Raw genomic sequence first — 25,862 nt, forward strand, 5'->3', positions numbered from 1 at the left:
AGAACAATTTTATGGATAAAATGTGTTCTTGTATGTCACGTTTTTAAATCGTTATTACTTGATAATAAACTGTCTTCAAGCTTTTTGAAAAATTTCATTTTAGGCCCATGTTGTAAAGATTATCTGTATTATTGTTTAAGTCGAGTCCTACTTTCCTATCGTGACGTCAGCAAACATGCGAGCGACCTTAAATAAAGGAAGTATGAAAATTTTGATAGCGTTTTTCGAGTTTATCCAACTTTCACATAACAAGCCCATCAAAAAAAAATATTGTCCTATGAGATAAATTTTCTGAGATATCATATGGAGTTGCATTATACCAAAAAGGAGAAAGAGAGTAAATTGCTGAAACGGCTAATTGCATCTATAAAGACTCAGATTAGATACATACAGAAGGTTTAGTCTATCTAAGAGCTTTTAATGGCTATTTTCATTTACTGCAAAGGGAGGGTTATTGTCAATGCGGCTTTTTTCCTCTATAAAATAAAAATGAAAAAAAAAATCATCGGATACAGATCTGTAAATGTTGTAAATATGTATTTACAGTGAATTACAGACGCTTTTAACTTTTTTCTTTCTAACAATATATATTTTCAATTCTGTTATAATTTTTAATTATGACACAAACCTTTATGATAAATAGTTATTTTAGTTACCTTAAATTAAATTCATATTTGTCCCATTTGAAATAGCATTGCGGGGGTATTAATCCCATTAGGGCAGGTCCAGTTCAATAATTTGCATGCTTTCTTAAGTGATTCATGCAGGATGCGAAAGTAGCGACATTGCAGAAAAATGCATAACCTGCGTAATTTTTTTCTGCAATGATCGCTACCATCATAACCTGCATGGATCGTCAAAAAAAGCATTTTATTGTTCATATTTACATCTTTCTTTAACAAATTAATAAATCGACCATAAAGAGTAAGTAAAGTTAACTACATTATTGTTAATGTATATCAGCACATTAAGTACAATAAATAGCAAGGTCGTCTTATATGGGAATTTGAGTATGACATGATTATTTCGTGCAGTCCATGATTATTTTTCTCAGGTTGCTGAAGGTTTTGACCAGTCGATACTGGTTAGAACTGGGTTGTGTAGATTTCAGTCCTGTCAGTTTCTATAGAGCTGTGAATTACAATTAATTTGAGTAAGAAATAAAAGGAATCAAACTTAGAGGATATGAATGTTGTACTTTATTTAAAATAAACATTTTCAATCTTCATTTTACCTGTGCAACACCTACGAAGAAAAGCACACATTTATCTACTTGTACAGCTACTAAACCTTTCATTCATTCACCATTTCCTTTTGGAACCTTCTATTTCACTTAAAATTGTAACTTGTACAGAAAATTCTATATTGATGTGATAGAACTTTGACCTTATCATTTTGAAAAATGATACCCTGAGACAAAAAGGTAAATCTATAATTGGCATATGTAGTTACATCTTTTAAAAGCTCTGCTGGATGGTCACGCCCATTTTCAGACTAGTTGAATCTCCTTTGAAAGGAGAGCTTTTTATATAAAGGTGTAGAGAAAAAATCATTTGAAACTTAAATTTAAGGATTGCTTCTTTACTTAATACCGTGGTTTCATTAATATTCAAGGGTATCAATTTTCGTGGATAAAGTGAAAATCACAGTTTAAAGGATACAATGTACGTAAATTCAAGGCCAATGACCCTATCAATACAAAATGATAACAGAAATTGCACTTCAATGAACAGTAAATTTTGTGGATCAACTTAACAACGAAATCCACGAAAATTGGTATTTAATGAATATTGATGAAACCACAGTAATAGATTATGGCTAAAATAAAGGCATAAATTTCTATTTTAAGTAAATCTGGTGGAAAATTTGTTGACCACCCAGCCTCCTTATGGAATTCAAAATGTCATCTTAAACCATGGGAAATCCATTTTGGATCCTTGATAAAGAAGCACAAAATCCAAATTAAAAAAAAAATTACTGAAATAAAATTCCCGTTTCTGTAGACCAGAGAGTATAGTGAGTGCATTGTATAAATACATGAATAATCATTTTGGGAAATTGATTTGATCTCTGTCCATCTATAAACAAGATGCAAACCAAATTAAATGCAGCGCAGTTTCATTAATAAATACCAGATTTTGTTGTTCATGTGATTTAAGATAAATGTTCATTGAAGGGCAATTTTTAGCAAAATATTTTATGAAAAGGATCATTTCCACAAATGTACGAACCCTTGATTTTCCACTAAATCTTCAGAAATAGATGCCCAAGAATATTAATTATTAAATGAAACAGCAGCAACTAATGTGGACTAAAAAGTGAGATACCACAGAAAATGGGTGTTCCTCAAAAGATCAGAAATAGGTTATTGACTGAATGTTAAGTAAGAAGATAATGGGCCGTGTGCAGTTCCATTGAAAATAAAAGAGGATTAAGGAATGTAAAATTTTCTGAATATAGGAACACATATCCATATAAAAAATAAAAAAAAAATAACCAAAAAAAACACCAAAAAAACCCAAATAAAAATTAAGAAAGAGAGGTGAAATGCATTTGACCCATTCATTTGTAAAATATTTAGTGTTGTTTAGTATTTGGACAGAGAAACAATTAAGTGTAATTACATGTACATTCTATCAATTTAATCATTCAAATTAGTACAAAATATGCAATCAAATGGGACTGAGATAAAAAATAGAGTAGAATGAAAATTCAAGTTTATCCAAAATTACATGAATTTTGAATTTCAAGTCTATGGACTTGTTACATATAGATGATACACAAATAAATAAGTCAGTCACTTAATCAATATATTATCAATATTAAATTCATTATAGAATTCCAAAATCTTTCTGAATATACTGTAAAATACTGTAGCGCACTTATTAAGATTTTATACTTTAATTTATCCATATTTAAAATATTCAATTGTCTGTAAACACAAATCATCTCTCTCATTCAGAATAAATATTCACTCAAAATAAATTAAACATAAAGAGCCTATATAATCTTTCACCCATATACAGTTATACAACAGACATAAGCTTGGATATTGTTGGTCTCTTTTAAAATTACAATCCTTCGTCAAGAGCTTTCTGTAACATGGAGGTTTTCTAAATGGTTCGAAACTTTTTCCATCTCCTCTTTTTCAGCAGGGGAAATTTTCTTTTCAAGAAAGTCATTCAGACTTAATTTCGCAATGTCAAGGTTGCCTAGCGACCTTGACCTAGTCAATGACGTCTCAGATGGCGCTTTAATCGGCGAAGCAGAGTTGGATTTTGAAAGCAGGTACTCATTTTCGGTCTGCCTCATTTCCGTCTCTGGAAGAGATTGATTTATCCGCCATGGAACTTCGTAAGGCTTTCGGAACCTCTGATAACGACCAGCTCTTAGTCTGGACATTCGAGTTATCCTACATTTCATGTTCCGTCGTATATTTGCCTCTTCTTCTGGATCCCTATAGCCTGTTCCAAATTCTATGGAATGTGCTGAACGATTGGAATCTTTATCACTTGTAAATGGAGATCCTGGATCTGTAGATGTACTAGAACTAAAACCTGTCACATATGTAGGGTCTATCTGAACAATTTTAAATCTGGAACTTTGAGTCAATTCTTTTGCTCTAGTGTGCCTGTTTCGTTCGCGCAAGTATTCCCTTCTGCTGTTTGTGACAGAACTGATCATTCCAAGTTCATGTAGAGCACTGTCAACGTCCATACCTGCTGGCACAGGGTTGCAACAGTAACAACCACTTTGGGACATACTTTCATCTGCAAAAAAGGGAAATATCATTACAGGGTCACAAGTAAATTTGTACATGTCTACTAGCTATGAAAAAAAAATTAAACGTTATTTTTTTACATGGACTGTACAACAAACATAAACACGACAAACATGGACTTCATATCGCATTACGAAATCGCATTTTATGATTTGGTGTATAACCGGTCAAAACAGATAAAAATATGCCACACAGCCTTCCCAGTGGGAAACACGAAACTTACATAATGCACGTTATTCAGGGATTTCACCATAGCATCTTTACATACAGCAACACGTTTCTTTAAAAAGGAATTAAAAAATGGTTTGTTTACACTGACAGGCGCCAAACAAATGTTCCTGGGTTCTGAAAACTTCTGCTTTGTATTTATCTCGTGCACAGCGAGATTTTTCGTAAACTTTGAAAATCTTCGGAATATCTCAATAATGTAAACCCGATATTCAACCTATATTCTCGAGGAGTTCCGAGAGTACAAAAATGGCGCGGTGGCTGAACATAGAAAATGACATCAAAAAATTAGTTAATCAAATAACTGGATTCCAGGTATTGATGTAGAATAATTTCATAACAGCTAGTAGACAATTTCAAGTGACTTAATAAATGGTGAAGAGAACGATTGTAAACATTGTGAAACGGTCAATTTTCTGAGTTAAAACTCTGCCTAGACTTGCACCATATCCACAAGTATCATGGTCATTTACATAAATAATCAGCAGATCAGAGCTTTCCCCGGACATCAGTTCCCTACGAGTTTTAATTTATACGTTAATCCTAATGTATTTGCAAACTAGACATAAATCTGTCATGCATTTCAATGACTAACCATGTTGTTGATGTCAATTACAGTCAATATATACTGTAGCTGTATCAATATCGATTCAAATTGATTTAACATGCATCTAATAAAAATTTTAACTTTACTTGGATGCAACCAATTCTCACCAAGAACCATTTCTCGCCAGTGCATTGTTAAGTCGTTTTATCAAAACAAAATTATATACGTAAAATGACTTAACAATGCACATAATACAGTATATTAGTACGTCCTTTAATTGTTTGACCCATGCACCATTTATATCAACTGGATATCATTTCAATAGTTAGGTAAGCTAGTCCTTTGAATAATAAACGGATAAATAATGTATGATAATTTAAGTTCAAGAAATGACGATGACAACAGCATAAATATTAAATTGCTGCAATGCTGAATTGATATCGATCTGATATTGTTGATGCAATGATATTGACTCCATTATAGCTCCTTAAACATGCAGTACTTAATGTACTTGCATTTATGTACAATATAATTGATGATTATGTAAATATCCTTGTATTCCCAAATATCGTTCTTATTTTTTGTCTCCTTTGTATCCAAGAATAGAATAATGCAGCTAATTTTTAGAGAAGTTCTTTTCCAAGTTGGAAATACATATAGTTTAAATACAGTGGAATCTTTACGTTTCATGGTAGCTCAATTTTCGTGGAATTCGTGGGTACCTCTCATCCACGAATTAACATCCTCCACAAATTGATTAATTAGTGTTATAAAATCATATGTCCTTATGTTGGTATAAAAGAATACACAAAATTACGTACCCACGAACCTGTAAAAGTTCACCAATCCGAGAAAATTGGCCCCCACAAATTTTAATGATTTCACAGTAGTTAGGAAAAAATGCATCCCTCGTGCATGAACTTTTTTTTGTCATAAAATTGTATTTTACACATTTTTGCAGGAAGGGGAGGAAAACTTCGGATTATGTGTACAGTTTGCCTTGACAAACCTCAAATTTCATCGTTTCCTGAGTGTTGATAGCCACAAAGTCACCAAATCCCTCAATGGGTAAACTACATTAATTATTCATTAATTAAATGTAGATTACATGTAGGTCTTTCTTTTGATAGTGTTGGTAGAAGTATACACAATTAAATCATACAATCATAAATATGTTTTTAAGACAACTTTATCAAGATTATTGTTTAAACACTAGCAATATTTGGAATACATTTTTTCATCCGTTTTTATAGAAAATATTGAATTACTGTGTCTATATTATATAAGTACACTATAATATTAGTACATGTAATAATGTATCATATGATACACTCCAAAAAGCCATTTTAAAACGGAGGGTAGGGGCAGGATTATTATTATTCTAGTGTAACTGTAATTAGGAGTAAATACATCATGGCCTAAGTCTGAAATTACAGAACATTTTTAAATATTGTTGTTTTGTTACAGAATGCTGGACAAATTTGAGATCCACTCCCAGTTGGAGAAAAAGAACAGTCTACAGAGGCTTTGTGACCAGTTCCTCTCTACTCCCTGTTTTGAAGGACGCGATACAGGAAAAGTATAGCAATTTTTTGTCCCTTTTTTCATTGAAATGTTTTATTTAACCCTTTCCAAAATTACAATTACAAGATACCCTTTTCAAAATGCCATTACCAGATAAACTCTCATCTGTATTTAAAAAGCAAAGGTGCAACTACTGCAGTTTGAACTGCAACCATTTGACTTGGTGCACTATAAAATGCAATACGTGTACCTAGTGTTAAAATGCACCAAATGTTTAAGGCCGACAAATAAAGCTTGTGCAGGGATCTGAGTTTTTAATGAGCATTTAAGTTTGCTTATCTTTTAAAGAAAAACTGATAACCTTTGCAAGATGGACAATTGTGACCTTTAATTATAATGGTCGTCTCTTTTAAGGGACTTGTATCTATTACCTAAAAACATGTACATGTATCTCTAATTATAGATGTTTAACAGACAAAAAATATTAAATTGACCTTTGTGCCAAATCTAAAATCCACAAATATTTATTTCTTTTTTAATGAAGTATTAAACTATGTTTGTAATCCCGGAATTCCATTTTAAAGTTTGATAAGGTTTCCTATAGTGTTACAGATGTATATATTACATTGCATACATTGCAAGTCATGTAAGAGTGACATGTGAATTGATATGATTTTGTTACTTATGTTGTAGACAGACACCCACTACAGTTTATTGTTGCTGCTACTGAATATTGGAGAAAATCCCACCCATGCAGCATACACTGAAAAACCCCAAGTTCTTAAAGTACCAGGTACATTCAAAACTCTAAATGAATATGCAAAACTTATTGACCCTTTCAATAATATTCAAAAAGTTAATAACGAAATCATATTTATGTTATTATTCATTGCACTTCATTTTGACTTTGAATAAGGTCATTATTTTATACATATATAGCATTTATGCCATAGAAATTTATCATTCAGTGCATGCATTGCTTGCAAAAACACAGTACATCATGTGTATTATGATTTAAACAATAAATTTATGTATTGACTTGAAGAAGTGGTGGATGATTTTGACTGGGGAGCGTATCTAAGGGAAGGAGAGGAGACATACTCTACAATATATGCTGACTCAGATGTAGGTTTTTTTGTTGGACACAAATTCTCTCTCTCTCTCTCTCTCTCTCTCTCTCTCTCTCTCTCTCTCTCTCTCTCTCTCTCTCTCTCTTTCTGACTGACTTTTTATGATCTTTTGAAATGATCATGTGATAAGGAAAGTTTGAAGATTTGAACTCTGTTATGGATACTTAATTAAAAAACTTATTGTTTCTTGTATGTAAGTTAAAAGAAAGAGATTTTAAGTTATTGTCCTAGAGTTTAGATTTATGATCAGTTAACTTGAAGACTCTGTAGATTGCAGTTGTTTATCATTATGATAATATTAAAATAATATGTACTTATACATGCATATTTTGAAGCTTGTTTATCTTATTATGATTTTATGAACATTTAGTCAGAGTCTGATTGGGATCCCCTTAGTGATGAAGAAACAATAGTTCCTGTAGGGCCGAAACCTGTTGAAGAAATCTCAGATAATGGGGTGGTGGATCCAAGCCTGTCTGCCATTACAGTGGATGCCACCACATTCTGTGTAGAGGAGGAGCCGGACCCCAGAGAATCTGGTACAACCTGGTTGACCAGGAATGTCACAGTCCAGTACTGGTGTGGTCAGAACCGACCAGAGGAAATCCACTCAACTGAAAACCTCAAGAAAGACTGGTAACTGCATTGTTTGAAAGGAGGGTAGGGAAGGGGGTTTATAATACAGATTGTTTTGCACTGTATGAAACTGTTTCTAATCAATTGTTAAGCAAATTTGTTGATGAAAAGTCTTGAAAATTCAATCTAATATTTAAGCCAGGAGTAGAACATTTGAGCTTATGGTATAAGGATTCTTTCTACTTTATTTGCTTTGATAGGGAGAGATACAGAGAGGCGACTGATCCAATCTACAGCAACCACAACAACATCACTGTCTCTGAGATACAGCTCCTGAGGGAAGTGTTATGGTGAGTATATTAAATCAACAGGGCTCTCAGTAGCTTTCAAAAGAGAATAGTCATTTTTCTATTTAAAAAGGCTGTATCTACTTGTTTAATTTGACAATTATGAAATCTGAAGTAGTGAGAATTCCCCCGAAACATGTTAAACCACCAAGGTTGCCCCTTCTTGAAAGCGTTGTAATATTGTCGCTGTTGAAGCTACAGCTGTACACGTGTATCTGATTTTGTTAAGGTGTGGAGTAGAAGAGAGTTTGTGTTGTGTAGCTTGCTTTAGACCTGATCTATTGATGTGATAATTGCATAATTGTTGATAGAAATGAACTCCAGAGGAAACAAAAATGGAATTTTTTTTTGGTGAATTGATGCAGTTGGTCTTGATTTAATATTCTACCAAAATGTTTTCACTTTCTTAGGATCCTTGGAGGAGTGACAGATTCTTTTGTGTTTATTCTACATGGAGAGGAATTCATTGTGAGAGAAAATGTTTATGTCCAGCATTTAACAGATGTAAGTTTTAATGCTGCAAAACAAAATGAATTTCTATAATTACATTATTCCTTTTCTTTTTCACTCTTTTTAGGATGTCATCTTTATTTGCTAAAATTTATTTTACATCATGTAATTCTTATTTAATCTTTTTTATGGTATCATGTTGCAGAATTCTTTGGAAAGTTATCTCTCCTGTTTTGCGAAGTACGGCTCCTATGTACATCGTCTGTTATGCTTTGAGGAGGAGTCTATCTGTGGGTCATGTGACCTGTCAATCACAGACCCCAACAGCTTGACTTGCCAAACCTACCAGGCATTTGCTAATGCAATCTCCAACTTCATTAAATCTTTGAGGAAAGAGCTGACGATAATTGAGAAAAAAATAATACAGCAAGGTAGGTGGAAATTCTGCAGATTTTTGGAATGGCTTGTAATTATACATTTTCCCATCGATATAAGTGTCTTTACATTGAGATAAACGGTATGGATTTATACAGTACTCATTAGTTTTGAAATGGATTTTGAGAAGCACCAAGTATTCCTAAGTTATGCCAAGTGAAGATAAGTGTGAAGTATAATGGCCTGTGTAAGTGTAAAAGTTGTTTTATTTTCAGAGCAGACAATGACACTGGCCATGCTGCATGGAGATTTGTCGTTGTGGCTGAAGAAGATAGAAGTGCTACACTCTGTGTACATTCGAGGAGTCAGGGAAGCCGATTGGCTGGTCAACAACTGTCAGAGGGCGTCCTATCTACTGAGTGTACTGTTTGATACTGTGGTGGAGTACGACACGCTGGGACAGAATGCTTCAGATATTGTAAGGCTTATTTCTGTACTGCTCTTACTTCAATTAAGTACTGTGATTTCATCAATATTTGTTATATACCAGCTTTTTCAAGCTGATCTATGAAATTTAATGTTCATTGAAGTGCAATAAGTGAATGTGAATAATTATATGTTGAATTTATGGCATCATTGGTTGCAAATTCATGTATCCTTGAAACTGTGATGTACTAAATCCATGAAAATCAATGTCCATAAATATTTATAATGAAACCACATAATATTCATGTTTGATGTTTTCTTTCTATAAATTTCAACGCTTCAAACTTTTAGTTCCACCCAATAATTGCATTTATACATGTATATATTAGTGTAATAAATATTGATGCAATATACATGTAGTTTGGCCAGATGGAATGAATCAACCACGTCTGATTCTTTAAAAAAAAATGTTGGTCCAATATTTGCTCACATTTCTTTTTATTTTGTTTCCATAACAGACAGAGCTTCTGATCCCACTGTGGATACAGACCACCAAGCCTTACATAGAGGTGATAGATGAGTGGATCACTAACGGAAATCTAGTCGACCCCAGAGCAGAGTTCATCCTCAAAAGGTTTGAAAAATTTTGAAGCTTTTGTTTACAGGAACTTTTGTTTACTTCTTATCTTTAAATATATTTCATATTTACACCACCTGTGTTAAAATGTGACATTTGTTCTGGTACCGGGTGTAGTTGTAGAAATGACTTAAGTTCAACACTTGAATTACTGTATGAAAGAGATATTCTTATGTGTATCAATTTGGGGGAGATTGAAAAATTAGAACATCATTACCACAGCTGTATTAATTTATCTTTCTTGATGCATTTTGACCAGAAATGAGAATGTGAAATCTCTTGATGAGAGTTTCTGGGAGACAGCCTTCACTATACACGTACCAGCAGACTCGGTGCTGCCTGATGAAGTCCAACAGTCCCAGCATACCACCAGGAGTACTGACAACAGCAAGTCTAGCAGGGGGAGTAACTCTGTACAGCTATCCCAGCATGCACAGACAATCATGGATAACAGATCACAAAGGGGCAGTAACTCTGTAGATAAGACTAAAGGTAAGTATTATTTTGAAGGTAACGCAAATTATTGTTTCATTTTCATATCTTAAAGATTGTCATATTGTAGTTTTAGAATTTGTGTGTCAATATTTGTAAATGTACATTTAAAATTTGTAGGTTCTTCTCACTGGGCCCCTGAGTTTTTGGAGCCAGTTATTTTGGAGGTGGTATTGGCAGGAAAGTCCATGGAAATGTTACAGGACCTCGGAAAACTGGCCGATGTTTGTGGAGGTAAGCAATGGAATTTACTAATAGAACTTTGTCAAACTTCAGGGCTGTTGTACATATATGTGTTTAATGGAATGCAAAACTTAACATTGTACATTAAATTTTGTACTAGTATTTGATGCTGTATTACAGTGAACAAAGAAAAGTCGTTGTACATGTCGTTTTTGGAATCGCTCCAAGACCTGCTGGGGACGCGACCACATGATGATTTTGCAGAAGCCCTGCCCCCTGAAATCAGCATGTACCCAGAGCAAATTGACAGACAGATGAAAATGAAGGGAATTTTTGATCCACTGCTGAAGATTAACTTCATGAACATTTTTCACTCCTGTAATGTCCGGTTACAAGGATCTTTAGATGAAGAAGAGCAGGATAGCAAGTGAGAACCAGTTTAGTTTAGTGGGTCCTGTGTTTGATACTGTTGTTGGGTTAATAGGAGCGTGAATATAAGTCATTGTGTCGGGTTCTAATAGGTCAACTGTAAAAATGCTGGCACTGTATCCCTTAGGCATTGGGTTTGTGTCCTGGTGGAAAGCCTATCAAATTTCCCATGTAGTAATCGAATGAAATGTTAAAACTTTCTGAATTTCTCTTCTCTCTTACATTAGGATGTTGAGTATACTGGAGACGGAGAGATTACAGCCAGTAAACCTTGTCCTTAGGAAGTGTCTGTACCCCCACATCAGTCAGAAGTACTACCGAGTGTGTACCCGCCTCGTCCAGATCCTGAAGGAGGAGTACAGACTGATGGGATACCTGGCAGCTATGAGGGTGAGACAAATTCCAATACAGTCAACCAACTGTACTTCAACTTTCTTTCGCATTTTGCTTTTGTTAAAGTTGTTTGCTGCAACTACAGTTGAACTTCGATATCTCAAACACTGATATCTCAAATGTATACAGTGGATATGTGATTTTCAAGTCCGATCCACTTATTTTTTAAGTGTTTTACCCTTGATATCTCGAATACTTGGATATCTCGAAGGTTTTAAACAGTCGCAACTAGTTCGAGATAATGAAGTTTGACTGTAGTTTTAGGGATAGCAAATAAGCTGAAAATAAAAGATATTTTAAGTGCTTGCGTTTGCTCCTTTTTTCAGCATTTCTTTCTGATGGAAGCTGGTGATACGATGTTTGATTTCTACACCCCTATATTTGACAAGGTAGGATGTTTGACATTGAAAACGCAGAGTGCATGGACTTATGACAAACTTTCAATAGTTGTATTAACTATCATTTATTGAAGAATTGGCTCTTCCTTCTATGTAGCATAATGATCAATGATAACATATTTTTACAAAATTTATCTGAATAATATTACTGGTAGATAAATTCAAATAAAGGTATATACATGTATCTAAACAGTAAAACGTTTTCTTTGGTGCCTCATGCTATCTTTAAAGGAAGAGATCATAGCAGAACAAAGTTAACATCTTCACCATCACTGGTTATATATATTTTTTTTCAGCAATGTTCATAACATTAATACCCACATAGATCACCAAAGAAAGCATTCTTTTGTAATAACACTGTGTATCATTACAAGTATCATTGTATGTGTCATGTATTGTAAATTCCTTATATTACGCTAGTACTTAATTCTGCAATCTTGATTTTTTGTATCAAATCGCGAGAATAAAAAACTCTTTACCTTATTTCTTATTGTTCTAAACTTTGAAAAAAGAATGGCGAGATTTTAAATTCCATGAAGGGTGCTTCTCGCGATTTTACGCAGATATTGATTGCTCGCGTTTAATAAGGAATCTACAGTATCATGAACCCCCCTTTCTGCTGACAGATACGCCTCAACAGTCACTGGAGAGACATCTCTACTGTCAACCTGATCCTACAGGAAGCTCTACAGACCCATTATCCAGAGGAGACTAGTCGGTAAGAGAAACTATTGCTTTTTGTATGCTGGAAAGTGTGCCATTATTTCATCTGTTATAATATGCAGATGCATTTTCCATGGATACCTAGATACCAGTATTATATACTAGAAAATATTCGCCCCCGTTTTATTTTTGCCCCTTTCCTCATCGTTGTCATTGGGCGATTTTAAAACTTGGCAAATTCCAAAGGCTCTATTTATCGCTATTTAAACACAATCTTGTCTGGGCGAATTTAATAGGTGAACCCATTTTCAAGTAAAGAAGGGCAAAAGTAACCCTTAATTCATTATGACAATGTTCTTCTCAATTTTTAAATTTTTTTTAAAAATTACACATAAAAGTTTTATTGGTTTACTCATTTGATTGTAAATATTTGCAAATACTTAAGGCAAAATTCATTAAATAAATAACATTTGTTGGTAGAAATTCGGAATATATCTTGTTGTTTTACACATTTTATTATTATTAAAAAATGATTACTACTAGTATATACATGTATGTAATTGTCTATTGTACAGGTTGTATGTGAGTATTGAGGAGTTGCCGGAAGACAGGCGTCCCATTAATATCACAGACTGCATTAAACTGCACTATAAGGTATTTGAAAATAAAAACTAAAGTAGTTATTGAATTGATATCATAATTGAAGGTCTCAAAAATGTAAAATTTCTATTGAAATAAACTTGTCCTTTCTCTCACTTGTACTTAAATTTCTGTGTATCAATCATGTTTAGTTCTTTAAAAATATATCTATCTGGAAATTCAGAGATATCTGATACTTGTATCTGGCTGATGTGTAGTATAGCTCCTTATCCTCTTTTGACAGGTGCCCTGTAGTTTTGCCTGGTAAAAAACACAGATGCGTGATATAATTCTTTTCTATCTTCTTTTAACAGGTGCCCTGGCCAGTGGATGTGGTCATTAGCTCCAAGTGTCAGGCAATCTACAACCAGATCTTCACTTTCCTCATGCAGGTAAAGCGGGCCAAGTACTGCCTGGACGAGCTCCGATTCTGTGGTATGTACACCATGATTATGTATAGATGTTACTTGTTTTTCTTTGTTCAGTGATTGTTGTAATATTTTTCAACTAAATTGGATATAAAATCATTAGGTTTAGATATTTTTGGCACTGAAAATTGGTTGTGATGGTGTATTTTAAAACTGTTACAGTAGTAGTCATGTATCATTTTAATCTAAACAGTGCAGTTCACTAGGTAACATAAAAAAATCCATTTGAGAATAATCATAAACCAAGTTTACATGCAGTAAAAACTTACCACAGGAACAATAAAAATGTGACCTTGTTTCAGACTTGGAGAAGGACCTTGGGCTCCAGAGTCACTCGGGGACAGAGTTTTCTCTTCATCTTGATGAGGACATGCCCAGAGAGGGACGTATTCACCGCATGCATGTTCTCAGAATGAGGCTGACGTACTTTGTCAACAGTCTGCACAACTATATCATGACCAGGGTATTTAATTTCCGAATCAAATTTTGACATATCTTTTGATGATTCTATTGCAGCATGCCTCATCATTTAACAAGAGGCCCAGGGGCCACATCGCTCACCTGAGCAACAATAGCCTTAACTCTGATCAAATTATCATAACAGTAACAAAATCAAAATATCTTGACAACTAAGTACGGTAGATCTTGCTAAAAAAATTTAAAATATCTGCCGATTTTTATCCACATATTTTTATGGTAAATACCAAGCCCCTTTTGTTGTATCTGTAAAAAGATTTTTCTTTATTCCTATATACCCCCCCCCCCCCTTTGTGGCCCCACCCTATCCCAGGGGACCATGATTTAAACAAACCTGAATCTGCACTATCTGAGGATGCTCCCACTCAAATTGGAAATTTTTGAGAAGATTTTTAAAAAAAAAGATTTTCTCTATATATTCCTATGTAAAAATTCACCCCCCCCATTGTGGCCCCACCCTACTTCCGGGGACCATGATTTGAACAAACTTGAATCTACACTACCTTAGAATGCTTCCATACAAGTTACAGCTTTCCTGGCCTAATACTTTTTGAGAACAAGATTTTTAAAGATTTTCTCTATATATTCCTATGTAAAAATTCATCCCCCCCCCCCATTGGGGCCCCCATCCTACCCCGGGGAGCATGATTGAAACAAACTTGAATCTTCACTATCTGAGAATGCTTCCACTCCCAATTTGAGCTTTCCTGGCCTAATAGTTTTTGAGAAGAAGATTTTAAAAGATTTTCTCTATATATTCCTATGTAAAAATTCATCCCCCCCATTGTGGCCCCACCCTACCCCCGGGGACCATGATTTGAACAAACTTGAATCTACACTACCTGAGGATGCTTCCATACAATTTACAGCTTTCCTGGCCTAATAGTTTTTGAGAAGAAGATTTTTTAAGATTTTCTCTATATATTCCTATGTAAAAATTCTTTCCCCCCCCCCCCCCCATTAGGGCCCCATTCTAACCCCGGGGAGCATGATTGGAACAAACTTGAATCTTCACTATCTGAGAATGCTTCCACTCCCAATTTGAGCTTTTCTGGCCTAATAGTTTTTGAGAAGAAGATTTTAAAAGATTTTCTCCATATATTCCTATGTAAAAATTCATCCCCCCATTGTGGCCCCACCCTACCCCCGGGGACCATGATTTGAACAAACTTGAATCTACACTACCTGAGGATGCTTCCATACAAGTTACAGCTTTCCTGGCCTAATACTTTTTGAGAACAAGATTTTTTAAGATTTTCTCTATATATTCCTATGTAAAAATTCTTTCCCCCCCCCCATTGGGGCCCCATCCTTCCCCCGGGGAGCATGATTGAAACAAACTTGACTCTTCACTATCTGAGAATGCTTCCACTCCAATTTGAGCTTTTCTGGCCTAATAGTTTTTGAGAAGAAGATTTTTTAAGATTTTCTTTATATATTCCTATGTAAAAATTCATTCCCCCATTGTGGCCCCACCCTACCCCCGGGGACCATGATTTGAACAAACTTGAATCTACACTACCTGAGGATGCTTCCATACAAGTTACAGCTTTTCTGGCCTAATAGTTTTTGAGAAGAAGATTTTTGAAAAAAACCTACAATTTTTTAATAATTCTAAATTATCTCCCCTTTAAAGAGGGCGTGACCCTTCATTTGAACAAACTTGAATCCCCTTCACCCAGTTATGCTTTGTGCCAAGTTTGGTTGAAATCTGCTAAATGGTTCTGGAGAAGAAGATGAAAATGTGAAAAGTTTACAACGACAACGCCAACGCCGACGCCGACAACGCCAACGCCAACGACGACAGACAACGGACAAATTTTGATCAGAAAAGCTCACTTGAGCTTTCAGCTCAGGTGAGCTAAAAACTGTGTACAATGTAGTGTGGTTTAAAAATATTGTTTGGGTTTTATGAAGACTTTTTTGGTATAGACTTGTCCATCCTTCAATGCTTCAGTGGTTTGATTGCAAGAAAAGTTGAATTAATACTTTGTTTATATGATTGGAGAAAATGTTATAAATCAATTTACTTCAACCTTTATCAAAATACCAAACTGTGATGAAATTATGCGGGTATGATAAGGCAACTCTCAGCAATCAAATTTCCTCTGATAGATATGACATCACAATAAGCAGTATGATGTCATATTTTAATCAGAAACATGTCAATTTATACTTTATCTCTGATTTAAATCATAAAAACTACAGGCGTAAAATGTCACTAGAAACTCTTCTAACTGAATATATCTTCGATTCCTCTGTATTATGTATATTTATCATTGATGATGTCACATGCATGTTTAGTAGAGAAGATCAATGTCGGGAGACAAATATGTTAGGAGACAAATCATCGGAATGCAGTGTAAACAATGCCAAAATATGACTTATTTAATACTGATAAACAAGATTTAGATAAATGTCAGTTTGGATATAATCAGGATAATACAGGCATGGATATTTTGTTTTATTAATGAGTGATATAAGGTAAGCAGATAGACATTTACGTGGCATGACCGGCCTTTTCTCTGTCAGTGTGTACAAAAAAGGCAAAAGTGTAACACTACCCTGAATATTATGAAAGTTGAATTAGGCAAATATCAAAAGCATATATGACTTAAACTACTTGAAAAGTTCGTAATATTTTCTATGAAATTGATTAAGTCGAGGGGGTTTCCGATAAATAATGACAATAATTATTTTATGTGATCAACAATAGGATTCTAACAGTAAAACTAACAAAACTAATTGCTGATCGAATTACTGTATAATACATACAAATGAACTTCGGGGTAGTGTTAAACTTTCTGAATTTTTGGTAAGGTAAAAAATTTATCTATTTTTAACTGTCACGCGATACCATGGCAAGGCAGCTTCAAAGATTGACTGGATTCCGAAGTCACGGCAGCTTCAAAGATCAACTGGATTCCGAAGTAGAAAAATGATATCGTGACGAACACATTCACTTTATATTAATATTCAGCGCTGTTTTCGTAAAAATAAACAATGTTTAAATTGATCATAATATCACCCGTCATTTAATTCGGAGTTGCCTTAACCTACCCGCGTAAACTTGCATACAGAGAATACTAGTAATCGAATGTTCTGTATATCAGAATGTAAACAGAATTTTTGACAATTTAATGAAAAGAAACAATAGTTTCTGTAAGAGTTTTTTGATCTCATTAAACTTTCATCAGTTGCAATTAAAATAATTTTGTATTAAGATACATCTCTATTTATTCCACCAGTTCTTTTCTAATGCAACACCTACCAGAATAAAAATCAGATTACTGTGGAATCATTAGATTTCGTGGTGGCTCAATTTTCGTGGAATTCGTGGGTACCTCTCATCAACGAATTAACATCCTCCACAATTTAATAAATTAGGGTAATAAAGTCATATTTCCTCTGTAGGTTTGAGAGAATACACGAAATTACGTCCCCACGAAGCTGTAAAATTTAGGCAATCCACGAAAATTGGCCCCCACGAAAATTAATGATTCCACAGTACCTGTAATTTAATAGTTATGGCATGCATTTCTCCTCTAATTCACTCTTTAAATTTTCTTATTTAGATTTTACATAGCACAGGGATTGAATTTAAGCAAGACTTGGAGAAAGCCAAAGACCTAGATCAGATTATTGCAATCCACAATAAATATGTCAACACGATACACGAGCGGTGCCTCCTGCACAAGATGGTGAAGCTTCTCAAGCAGGCAGTGATGAACGTCCTCAACCTGATCCTGAACTTTCAGGCTCTCTGGGACGAAGGCATCCATGAAATCAGGTACTGTAAACCAAATTTGATTTCTCATGACTTTATTTTGCGATTTAATGGAGATAAACTGGTTTGCGATGAAGATGCAGATTATCTAGAAAACAAAATACCAGGGACATTAGTTGACTGGTTCGTGACAGTGAGGCTTTTGCAAACCTCATGAAAATTTCTCGCACATGAATAATAGTTGGTTTAGAGTCATCAAAATGATTCATCATGAAGGGGGTTGGATGTGGTTTATAATTACTCTTTTTCTTGTTTAAAATGAAAGATGCTGTCATGAAATGAAATATCTTTGGAATGGTTCCCTTGTCTGTCCTCAAAAGATGATATTTAAGGGAACTTGTATTAAGTGCAGAATAACCATCTGTTTGTATTGCAGTTTGAAGACCATTGAGGGTATGGAGATAGAGTTCTCCAGATGTATTCTGTTTCTTTCTACATTCCTCAACAACGTCATCAAGAGGGGGTCCTTTCCACATTGTAAGTACATGTACTGATTATGACTTTGATATTCTTTAATAATGGTACGTGCATCAGCATCTTGAAATTCATTTTGGTTTCTTTCTGCTTTCTATTTTTCTCAGAAAGTTAAAGAAATATGTCAACTGAAAAAATGATTTTTCACATGTATTTTCTGGAAATGCATACAAATTGCAAACAACTCCAATTAATTAGAAAAGAATTTTCAAAATACACGTATCACTAATTTCTACCTTCAAAGAATGTATGTACTTACTGATTTTTACTCTTTCATTTTCAGTGGAGTCCCTAGCATTTGCGTTAGTCACATCTACAGAACACTTAACAAAAGGTAGAGCCCATGTGACATGATAGCGACCAATGAACATATAACAGCTTGTTCATCTCATTGAATAGCGATAAATAACAACGAGCGACCAATCATAGCGACTTGCTCTTCTCGGTGGATAGTGATTGATAACTTGTGAATTTGACCAATGAATATTTGTGTCATATGGAGATTGATAAAACTTCTGTGATCTACGACACAGCTGAATGTTCATGCCACACAAAGGAGACTAATGGTAGTGATTTATGTTCTCTCAAAATTTGTGCTACTGGGATGGTGATGAATTCGTATACACTGTATCCAGAATCTTCAAAAAAGGAGGCAAATTCACAACTGAGGGAGTTTTTTAATTTGTTCTGTTATATATCTGTGATACCTATTTTATTTTAACAGACATGTATTTGAAATTAAAATATTCGTAAGTCAATTTTCTGTGTTATCTACTGGTTTCCCCCCAGAAATCTGAGTAATCACCAAGTTGTGAGTGGGAAAGTGTGTAACAGAAGTAATACCGAGCGCAGCGAGAGGCGGGCGAAGCCCGCCTCGCGAAGCGAGGATTAATGGTAACACGTATATATAAGAAAATCAGTGAAAAGTGAAAGTTGAATCAGGGGTACTAAGGCCAAAAAAAATTTCTTCCAGCCCTGGGCGCCGCCATCTTGGCAGCCATTTTGTTTTTAAAAAGTTAGTTCGATCATTGATTGATCGGTACTTATCGATGTTTGTTGCCCCTAAACTCGATTAAATAAGTTCCAGTGTTTCAATAGAAGTTAATTCGAATTAAAAGAAATTAAAAGGGAAACCAGATAATTTTCAATAGTGCTTTAATCAAGAAACACAACTTGTTCTATGTATGTCTTATCAAATTATCAGATGGAAAATAAAAACATTAACGAAAAGGAACTGATCTTTTAAATACTGAACAAAGTATGCAATTTTATTACAGCGGCATTCATATGAATTAAATTGATGAACAATAAAAGAAGAAATAAAAAAATTCGGAATCACGTAACTCTCTTCGGCTATTTCTGAAGACAAAACTTGAACGTTTTACGTCTGAAATATGACGTCATAATGTTGACTGAGCACGCGACGTTTAGTTTAACTTTGACGAATGGTATGAGTAGGCAACCATGCAGGTGGATCCTACTGTGTGCGTTTTAAATAGATTTTATCATACAAAAGTCAACCTGCACTGTGTTAAATCTGCGCTCGGTCCAACGGTCCCACCGTTTACATATTAATTTTAAATTTTCATCTTACTATATGTAAAGTTGCCTGTTTGGGAGAACACATGTATTGCATTCACAATTTGTTGTTTTGCTAGAGGGCCTCCATTTTGTAAATTCTACATGTACCACAACCATCCATCATGGAATTATGCCTTACATGTCAACATCTGTGAAATAGCAATTAACAATTATTATTTTTAAGAGAAATATGTTAAGACATGTTGTTATATGGTAGGAAACTCTCTCCTGCAGGTCTGTTATTTAAAAAATTGCTTGAAGAACTTTTTTATTTTGATGGAGTATGTATGAAAAAAAAAAACATAGAAAATAAGCAGTGACATTTACATGTATTCATTAAAATTAAAGAACCATTAACAAATGTGGCAAGTACAGCAACAAAAAAATATTTTCCATAAAAAAGTAATGATGGTATTTTCCAAGTAAAAGGCATATAACAATTACAATAGGCTAATAACTATTAGCAATGTCACTTGTCAGTTTTGAGTTTTTTGCCTTTATTCAGTATGGCATCAATTGTACGTTTGTACTGGTTGGACAGAGTTGTTGCCGATACCATCATTTCTTGAGCACTGGGAATCTCAAGAGCTGGAAACATTGTTTTAGGAACAGACATATTATCTTTTTCTGAATCCACAAATACTGTGTCTCTGCCCATCAAAGACGGCTCAGATACCATAGTATCGGATATTCTGCCTTTAAGCTCCCTGTTATTGAAAGTGTTTAATTTTGTAGCAATTTCCAAATCGCAGTCCTCAGGATATTCGAAGTCTTCAGTGATGGTTTTGGTTCTGGAGAGAGAAGGATCAGGAAGAAAGTCATCCACACAGCAGGCCAGAGTGTTGCTAGACTCTACCCTCTTCCCATCGATGAGCAGAGTGGTAGCTGGGAGACTTTTATCAGAGACCTGGGTCTGTGCTTTTGAGAGTCCATCTTCTGTATCATTGTCATCGGAGTCTGAGAAAAGGTCCTTGTCACCGTCATCATGCGATACACCCTCCACAGAGGTTTGTGAAAGCTTCAATTCCAAAACAAAGAGAAAAATATTACCGGTAATGAATTGGTTCAATAATGAATGTTGAATTTCACCACTAACAAAACAAATTGTTTTGCCTTGGACTTAATGGTGCAACATCATTGAATAAATTTAAATTAAATCAACACAGTGGATGCAACGTCATTTACATCACATTTCTTTCTTCTATACACTAATTTACAAAAAAGTTTTGGTCCTCAACAAAACAGAATGCGCCTCGGCTACTATGGAGGTTGACAACCCCACAAATTTCTGTACAGTCAGTAACTAACCTATTTAGAACGTAATAATATGTGCAGTCGATAAGCTCTTTGTTGAAAGTATTAATAACTGATTCTGATATAAAAAAAGTTGACTATTTTGTGATACCTGATGTATATCTTGAAGAGGGCTGCCAAATGTCACTTGTTTTCTTGTTGAAATGTTACCTTGACCTAAATAAATAAATAAAACAAAAATAGAATTCCAGGGTCCCCCGCCCGTCAAGCAGTATACTAGTATCGAGTCTATCGACCAAGGCTGATTTAGGAACTTGACCGAGGTATTAGTGGTATAAACATTTGGTATAAATTTAATGAAAATCCGTCAAAATTTGTAGGCATGAGCGCGCTTACAAGGTCAATTTTTGGAGAAAAAAAAACGGAGTCATTATTATGGTCAAAGTCCCATAACTCCAACAAAAAGTATCGACCAATGCTGATTTTCGAACTTGAGCAAAGTAATAGTGGTATAAATATTTGGTATAAATTTAATGAAAATCTGTCAAAATTTGTAGGCATGAGAGCGCTTACAAGGTCAGTTTTTGGATAAAACGGAGTCATGATTGTGGTCAAAGTCCCATAACTCCAACAAAAAGTATTGACCAATGCTGATTTTCGAACTTGACCAAGGTAATAGTGGTAAAAACATTTGGTATAAATTTAATGAAAATCCGTCAACATTTGTAGGCATGAGAGCGCTTACAAAAAAGTGTGACGGACGGACCCACGGACGGACGCTCGGCATTTCTATGTACCTGCTCCGCGTTGCGGCGGGGGACAAAAAAACCCATGCATATTGTACCATCATCATGAGTCTAACAAGATAGGTATAACAGCATAACCATTGAATTTCCTGTTTTTTAAATATTGAATTTTGAAACCTCGTTATCTTTAGACAGTTTACCTTTTAAAATCCCTTTCACTTCCTTTAATCCAGCAGCTACAAAATCAATGAGTTGAATTTTTGATTACATTAGTCTGGTAAATGAACATAATGGTGTTATTAATGTACCGGTAAGTCAAATATTTTCACCAATGATACACAATGCTACAAATAATTCAAACATCTACAAAATCAATGAGTTGAATTTTTGATTACATTAGTCTGGTAAATGAACACAATGGTATTATTTATGTAAGTCAAATATTTTCACCAATGATACACAATGCTACAAATAATTCAAACTTTGATGACCTGTCTCATCCTTTTGATTGTCGGACATTGGAGAGTTCAAAAGAATATCCAATTGTTCCATTGTCGATGATGTTTGTTTTCCAGACCTGTTTACAGATTATCCAACAAATGCACTTATTATTTTGGTGTAGAAGCATATACATTCATAAAAAAAGATATTTCCCCCACTAAAATGGTCTTTAATAAAATTTAATTTTGCATTACTTGGTCTTTATCAATGTAAGATGTAAGAACATCAATCAGTAATTTTAGAATTTTAATAAAATATCATATATGAAATTGTATGGGCATTTTTTTCTTTAATTAATATGGTTGTATTGTAATCATAACTCCTCAAGAAAAAGTAAAAATTAGCTGAGTTTTTTAAATAGCAGAATACTAGTTATGCACCAACAAAAAAGATTTATTGACAAATCTAAGTACTGATACAACATACAATTTGCACGCCTCCCTCCCCACATCATCCTCTTCTTTACTTTTCAAATATGGTGTTGTTAGGAGTGTTTTGGGTCTAGACAATGACAACTTGAGTCGAGAGCCACCAGGACTTCTGGGAGACACACAGGACTTGTCTGGGTCGTTGGGAACCGTTGAATCAATGGCTGGGTCATTGGCATCCTGTCTGCTAACTACCAAACCATCACAGGACACCTGATCCCTATCAATTGGAGTAGCCAGACTTGGAGTTGGATGAACATCAATCTTTACTGTTGATGCTTCAGATGTCTCTGTATGGGTTACTTGGTTTTGCAACAATTCTTTAGTTAGATTGTCAGTTTCCATCTCTGAATGGTGTTTCAAGGTTTCAGTTGACATACTTTTGTCACATATCAAGGAAGTTTTATCATCCACGACCCCTTTGAAGACAGGTGTTACTTGATCAATAGATTTATCTTCATCTGAAGTAGTATTTTCAAGAAGCTGAAAGGATTGTCGTCTAATAGCATATGACTGTATTACTTGGCTTCTATTGGTGATATTTTCTTGATTTTCTCCCAATGTCCCATTTTCAGGAAGTTGCTGAGCAGTTTCTCTTTGATTAACATCTTCAGTCTTTGCTAGATCAATGTATTCTGATGTGTGTTGACAGTTAGGATTTTGTAGTTGATCAGGCTCAGTCTGCATAGATTGGCTAGTGACAGCTGACAACTGACTATCTGATTGACTTACTGAAATTTGAAGAGTTTGACTGTCTGATAAAGTCACTGCATTTGACTGACTACACAGAGTCTTGACTTCTACTGGAGGTTGTTGACCGACTGACTTACAAGACCTGTTGGCAGACGACAGCGACTGACAGAACAGCCTCTCTTTGGAGTTGTACTTAATGATCTCTGCCTGCACTGACACACTCTGTATCTCCACTCTCTCTGTCTGGGAGCTAGAGTTGGCCAGGGCTGGGTTGTTTGTCTGAGTCTTGGAGACAGTGAGTTCAGGAGCAGGGGTCTGGGTGCTGTTGGTCCTCTGTGGAACAGACATTGTCTGGACTGAAGAGTCAGTACTGATTACCTCTACCTGACTCTCATTTTCCACCATCTTCATCAGGCAGAGTTCTGTCTGCAGGATCTGGTCTTGTCTTGGTTTGTTCAGCTGTTCCTGGAATCAAGTTAATTTTGAAAGTACAGCAGAAACTCTTCCATCCTTTTCATTGCTTTGGTTTGAATCTTAACTTTTTCTGAATATGGAACAGCAGCCAATCATCTGAGACATACCTTTGTGAACTGAAGCTGCTCTGTTAGTTGGATATTCTGGTTTGACCATGTTGTATTCAAGTCCTCCAAATCTGCACATCTCTTCTTTTGTTCTTCCAAATCCTCCTTGATTTCACTAAGCTCATTCTGAAGTTGCGAGGTCTGCAAAAGAGCCAAGATAAAAGCTGGAAACGACCTTAAAAAATCCTGGAGACAACTAAGTACATTATACATCATGTAACAGTTTTGTGGAAAACTTGATTCATAAATGAAAATTTAACCTTTTTTCGCCATTCCTCTGCCTCTTCCTTATGCTGATCCCTCAGCAACAAAGCTTTGTCCTTGACCTCTTCAAGTTCACCTTTGACCTCTGCTAATTCTCCCTGCTGCTGTTGGATGAGCGTCTTCTGTTGGGAGGCATTCTTTTTATGTATCTCTGCAATCTCAATCTGATGTTCCAGCAGTTTGTGAGTATTTTGCAGTAACTGAGACACTTTCTAAAAAATATTCATAAGTAAAAAATATTTTCACTTAACTTAAATTTCATTAGCATTAGAGAAATGGAACCAACTGAAAAGAATTCACTGATCTGATTGCAGGATCACCTCATACTTTGCAGCACACTCATTGATTTCTTTTGAGGAACCTTCTTTTTCAGCTTTTAACTATATTTAACAAAAGAAAATAATTTTTTTTATAAAAAAGGCAGACTTTCTCCATTAGCGATAAAAAAATATTAAAATTGGAGATACATGTGGTAATATAATCCCCTAATAAGCATAACTGTATATTTTTCAAGTTTCTAAGATTGGGACTAACAGTGCTCCCAAAGTTATAACCACAAAACTGCTTTGGTTTAATAACAAAGTAACTGTTATAATAGTACCCTCTCTATTTTTTGGTTCAGTGAAGCTATTTCCATCTGATATTGCTGCAAACTGGTTTCATCTGGTTTCTTCTGCAGGTGACTTTTGACCTCCAGTAGTTGTGACTGCAGACTGCTGACATGGTGTTTCTCCTCATTAAGGATGCATTTCTGATGTTCATTTATGTACAGCAGTGCCTGGTTGTGCCTCACAGCATGCTGAACTGAAATGGAAGCAAAAAGGGTCTTTTAGGTAATGCCATATCCACATCGAACATGTTCCATCATACTTAATCTACATTTTCCCCCTGACTTCTATGTGTCTAATAAAAGGTTTGGGTTTTTTCAACCATAAAAAGTAAGTTGGTACTGGTACATTTTGACAACACGACACCAGTCTGGTGAGTTCCATGTATATATATACTTTAAACAAGACTTATTCCATATTTGAAAACTGAGAGTAAATTATAGCAATCATAGCTCATATAAAATTCTAAGTTGTTAGTTTGAAAATGGATGTACCAATGTTAAATTTACCAAAAAAAGTATTGGGAACTCTTTTATATGCAAATCTGATCAAATACCCTCTTGAGTATTAAGTAATGCAAATGTTTTAGATCTATGGTAATAAGAAAAGTCAAAGAAGTCTTAACTGTGTTGGAAGAAATAGATAAAATCTCATAAGGTGGGTTTTTTTTGCTAATGATCAGTGCAATTGTACTGTAAATTATGTTAATCTGTGGGCTACATATTAAAAATATTTTCCCCATTCTGTTGAATACCGTTAATCATTCAATTAAGATTTATAATACCTAATACAATTAATTCGATGTGAAGTCAAAGAATGAAT

At 34.8% G+C, this 25,862-nt stretch overlaps 3 protein-coding genes across 5 annotated transcripts in view; 1 reads left to right on the forward strand and 2 right to left on the reverse strand.

The window, feature by feature from the left end:
- Positions 1 to 2,548: 2,548 nt before the first annotated feature.
- Positions 2,549 to 4,187, reverse strand: LOC105340647 (uncharacterized). 2 transcript variants are annotated; one of them, XM_034456331.2, is made up of 2 exons: positions 4,095 to 4,187; positions 2,549 to 3,770 (listed from the first exon to the last, which is right to left on the reverse strand). In XM_034456331.2, the coding sequence occupies exon 2, from the start codon at positions 3,760 to 3,762 to the stop codon at positions 3,085 to 3,087; it is 678 nt and encodes a 225-aa protein (XP_034312222.2). In that variant the 5' UTR covers positions 3,763 to 3,770; positions 4,095 to 4,187; the 3' UTR covers positions 2,549 to 3,084. The 2 variants fall into 2 exon arrangements, with proteins under 2 accessions (XP_034312222.2, XP_019927731.3); XM_020072172.3 differs by having other exon boundaries at positions 4,005 to 4,167.
- Positions 4,175 to 19,142, forward strand: LOC105340738 (gamma-tubulin complex component 5). 2 transcript variants are annotated; one of them, XM_011446960.4, is made up of 23 exons: positions 4,175 to 4,324; positions 5,518 to 5,624; positions 6,024 to 6,135; positions 6,774 to 6,873; positions 7,126 to 7,205; positions 7,581 to 7,846; positions 8,047 to 8,136; positions 8,544 to 8,637; positions 8,789 to 9,014; positions 9,234 to 9,436; positions 9,903 to 10,018; positions 10,281 to 10,513; positions 10,634 to 10,747; positions 10,877 to 11,123; positions 11,353 to 11,515; positions 11,845 to 11,907; positions 12,543 to 12,634; positions 13,155 to 13,233; positions 13,533 to 13,653; positions 13,949 to 14,109; positions 17,699 to 17,913; positions 18,287 to 18,387; positions 18,668 to 19,142. In XM_011446960.4, exons 1-23 carry the CDS (start codon positions 4,259 to 4,261, stop codon positions 18,736 to 18,738), a joined length of 3,120 nt encoding a protein of 1,039 aa, XP_011445262.3. In that variant the 5' UTR covers positions 4,175 to 4,258; the 3' UTR covers positions 18,739 to 19,142. The 2 variants fall into 2 exon arrangements, with proteins under 2 accessions (XP_011445262.3, XP_011445336.3); XM_011447034.4 differs by having other exon boundaries at positions 7,129 to 7,205.
- Positions 19,143 to 20,282: 1,140 nt separating this feature from the next.
- LOC105328942 (coiled-coil domain-containing protein 73) overlaps positions 20,283 to 25,862 on the reverse strand; it is a 131,031-nt gene continuing 125,451 nt past the window's right edge. The window contains exons 7-14 of the mRNA XM_066084102.1: positions 25,034 to 25,236; positions 24,753 to 24,812; positions 24,429 to 24,644; positions 24,169 to 24,309; positions 22,893 to 24,052; positions 22,166 to 22,542; positions 21,371 to 21,435; positions 20,283 to 20,983 (exon numbers count right to left, since the gene is read on the reverse strand). Of these exons, the coding sequence (XP_065940174.1) occupies positions 22,431 to 22,542; positions 22,893 to 24,052; positions 24,169 to 24,309; positions 24,429 to 24,644; positions 24,753 to 24,812; positions 25,034 to 25,236 (1,892 nt within the window). The 3' untranslated portion in view covers positions 20,283 to 20,983; positions 21,371 to 21,435; positions 22,166 to 22,430. The remainder of the gene's footprint in view (positions 20,984 to 21,370; positions 21,436 to 22,165; positions 22,543 to 22,892; positions 24,053 to 24,168; positions 24,310 to 24,428; positions 24,645 to 24,752; positions 24,813 to 25,033; positions 25,237 to 25,862) is intronic.

Source organism: Magallana gigas, chromosome 5, assembly GCF_963853765.1.
Source record: "Magallana gigas chromosome 5, xbMagGiga1.1, whole genome shotgun sequence".
NCBI classification, from domain to species: Eukaryota; Metazoa; Mollusca; class Bivalvia; order Ostreida; family Ostreidae; genus Magallana; species Magallana gigas.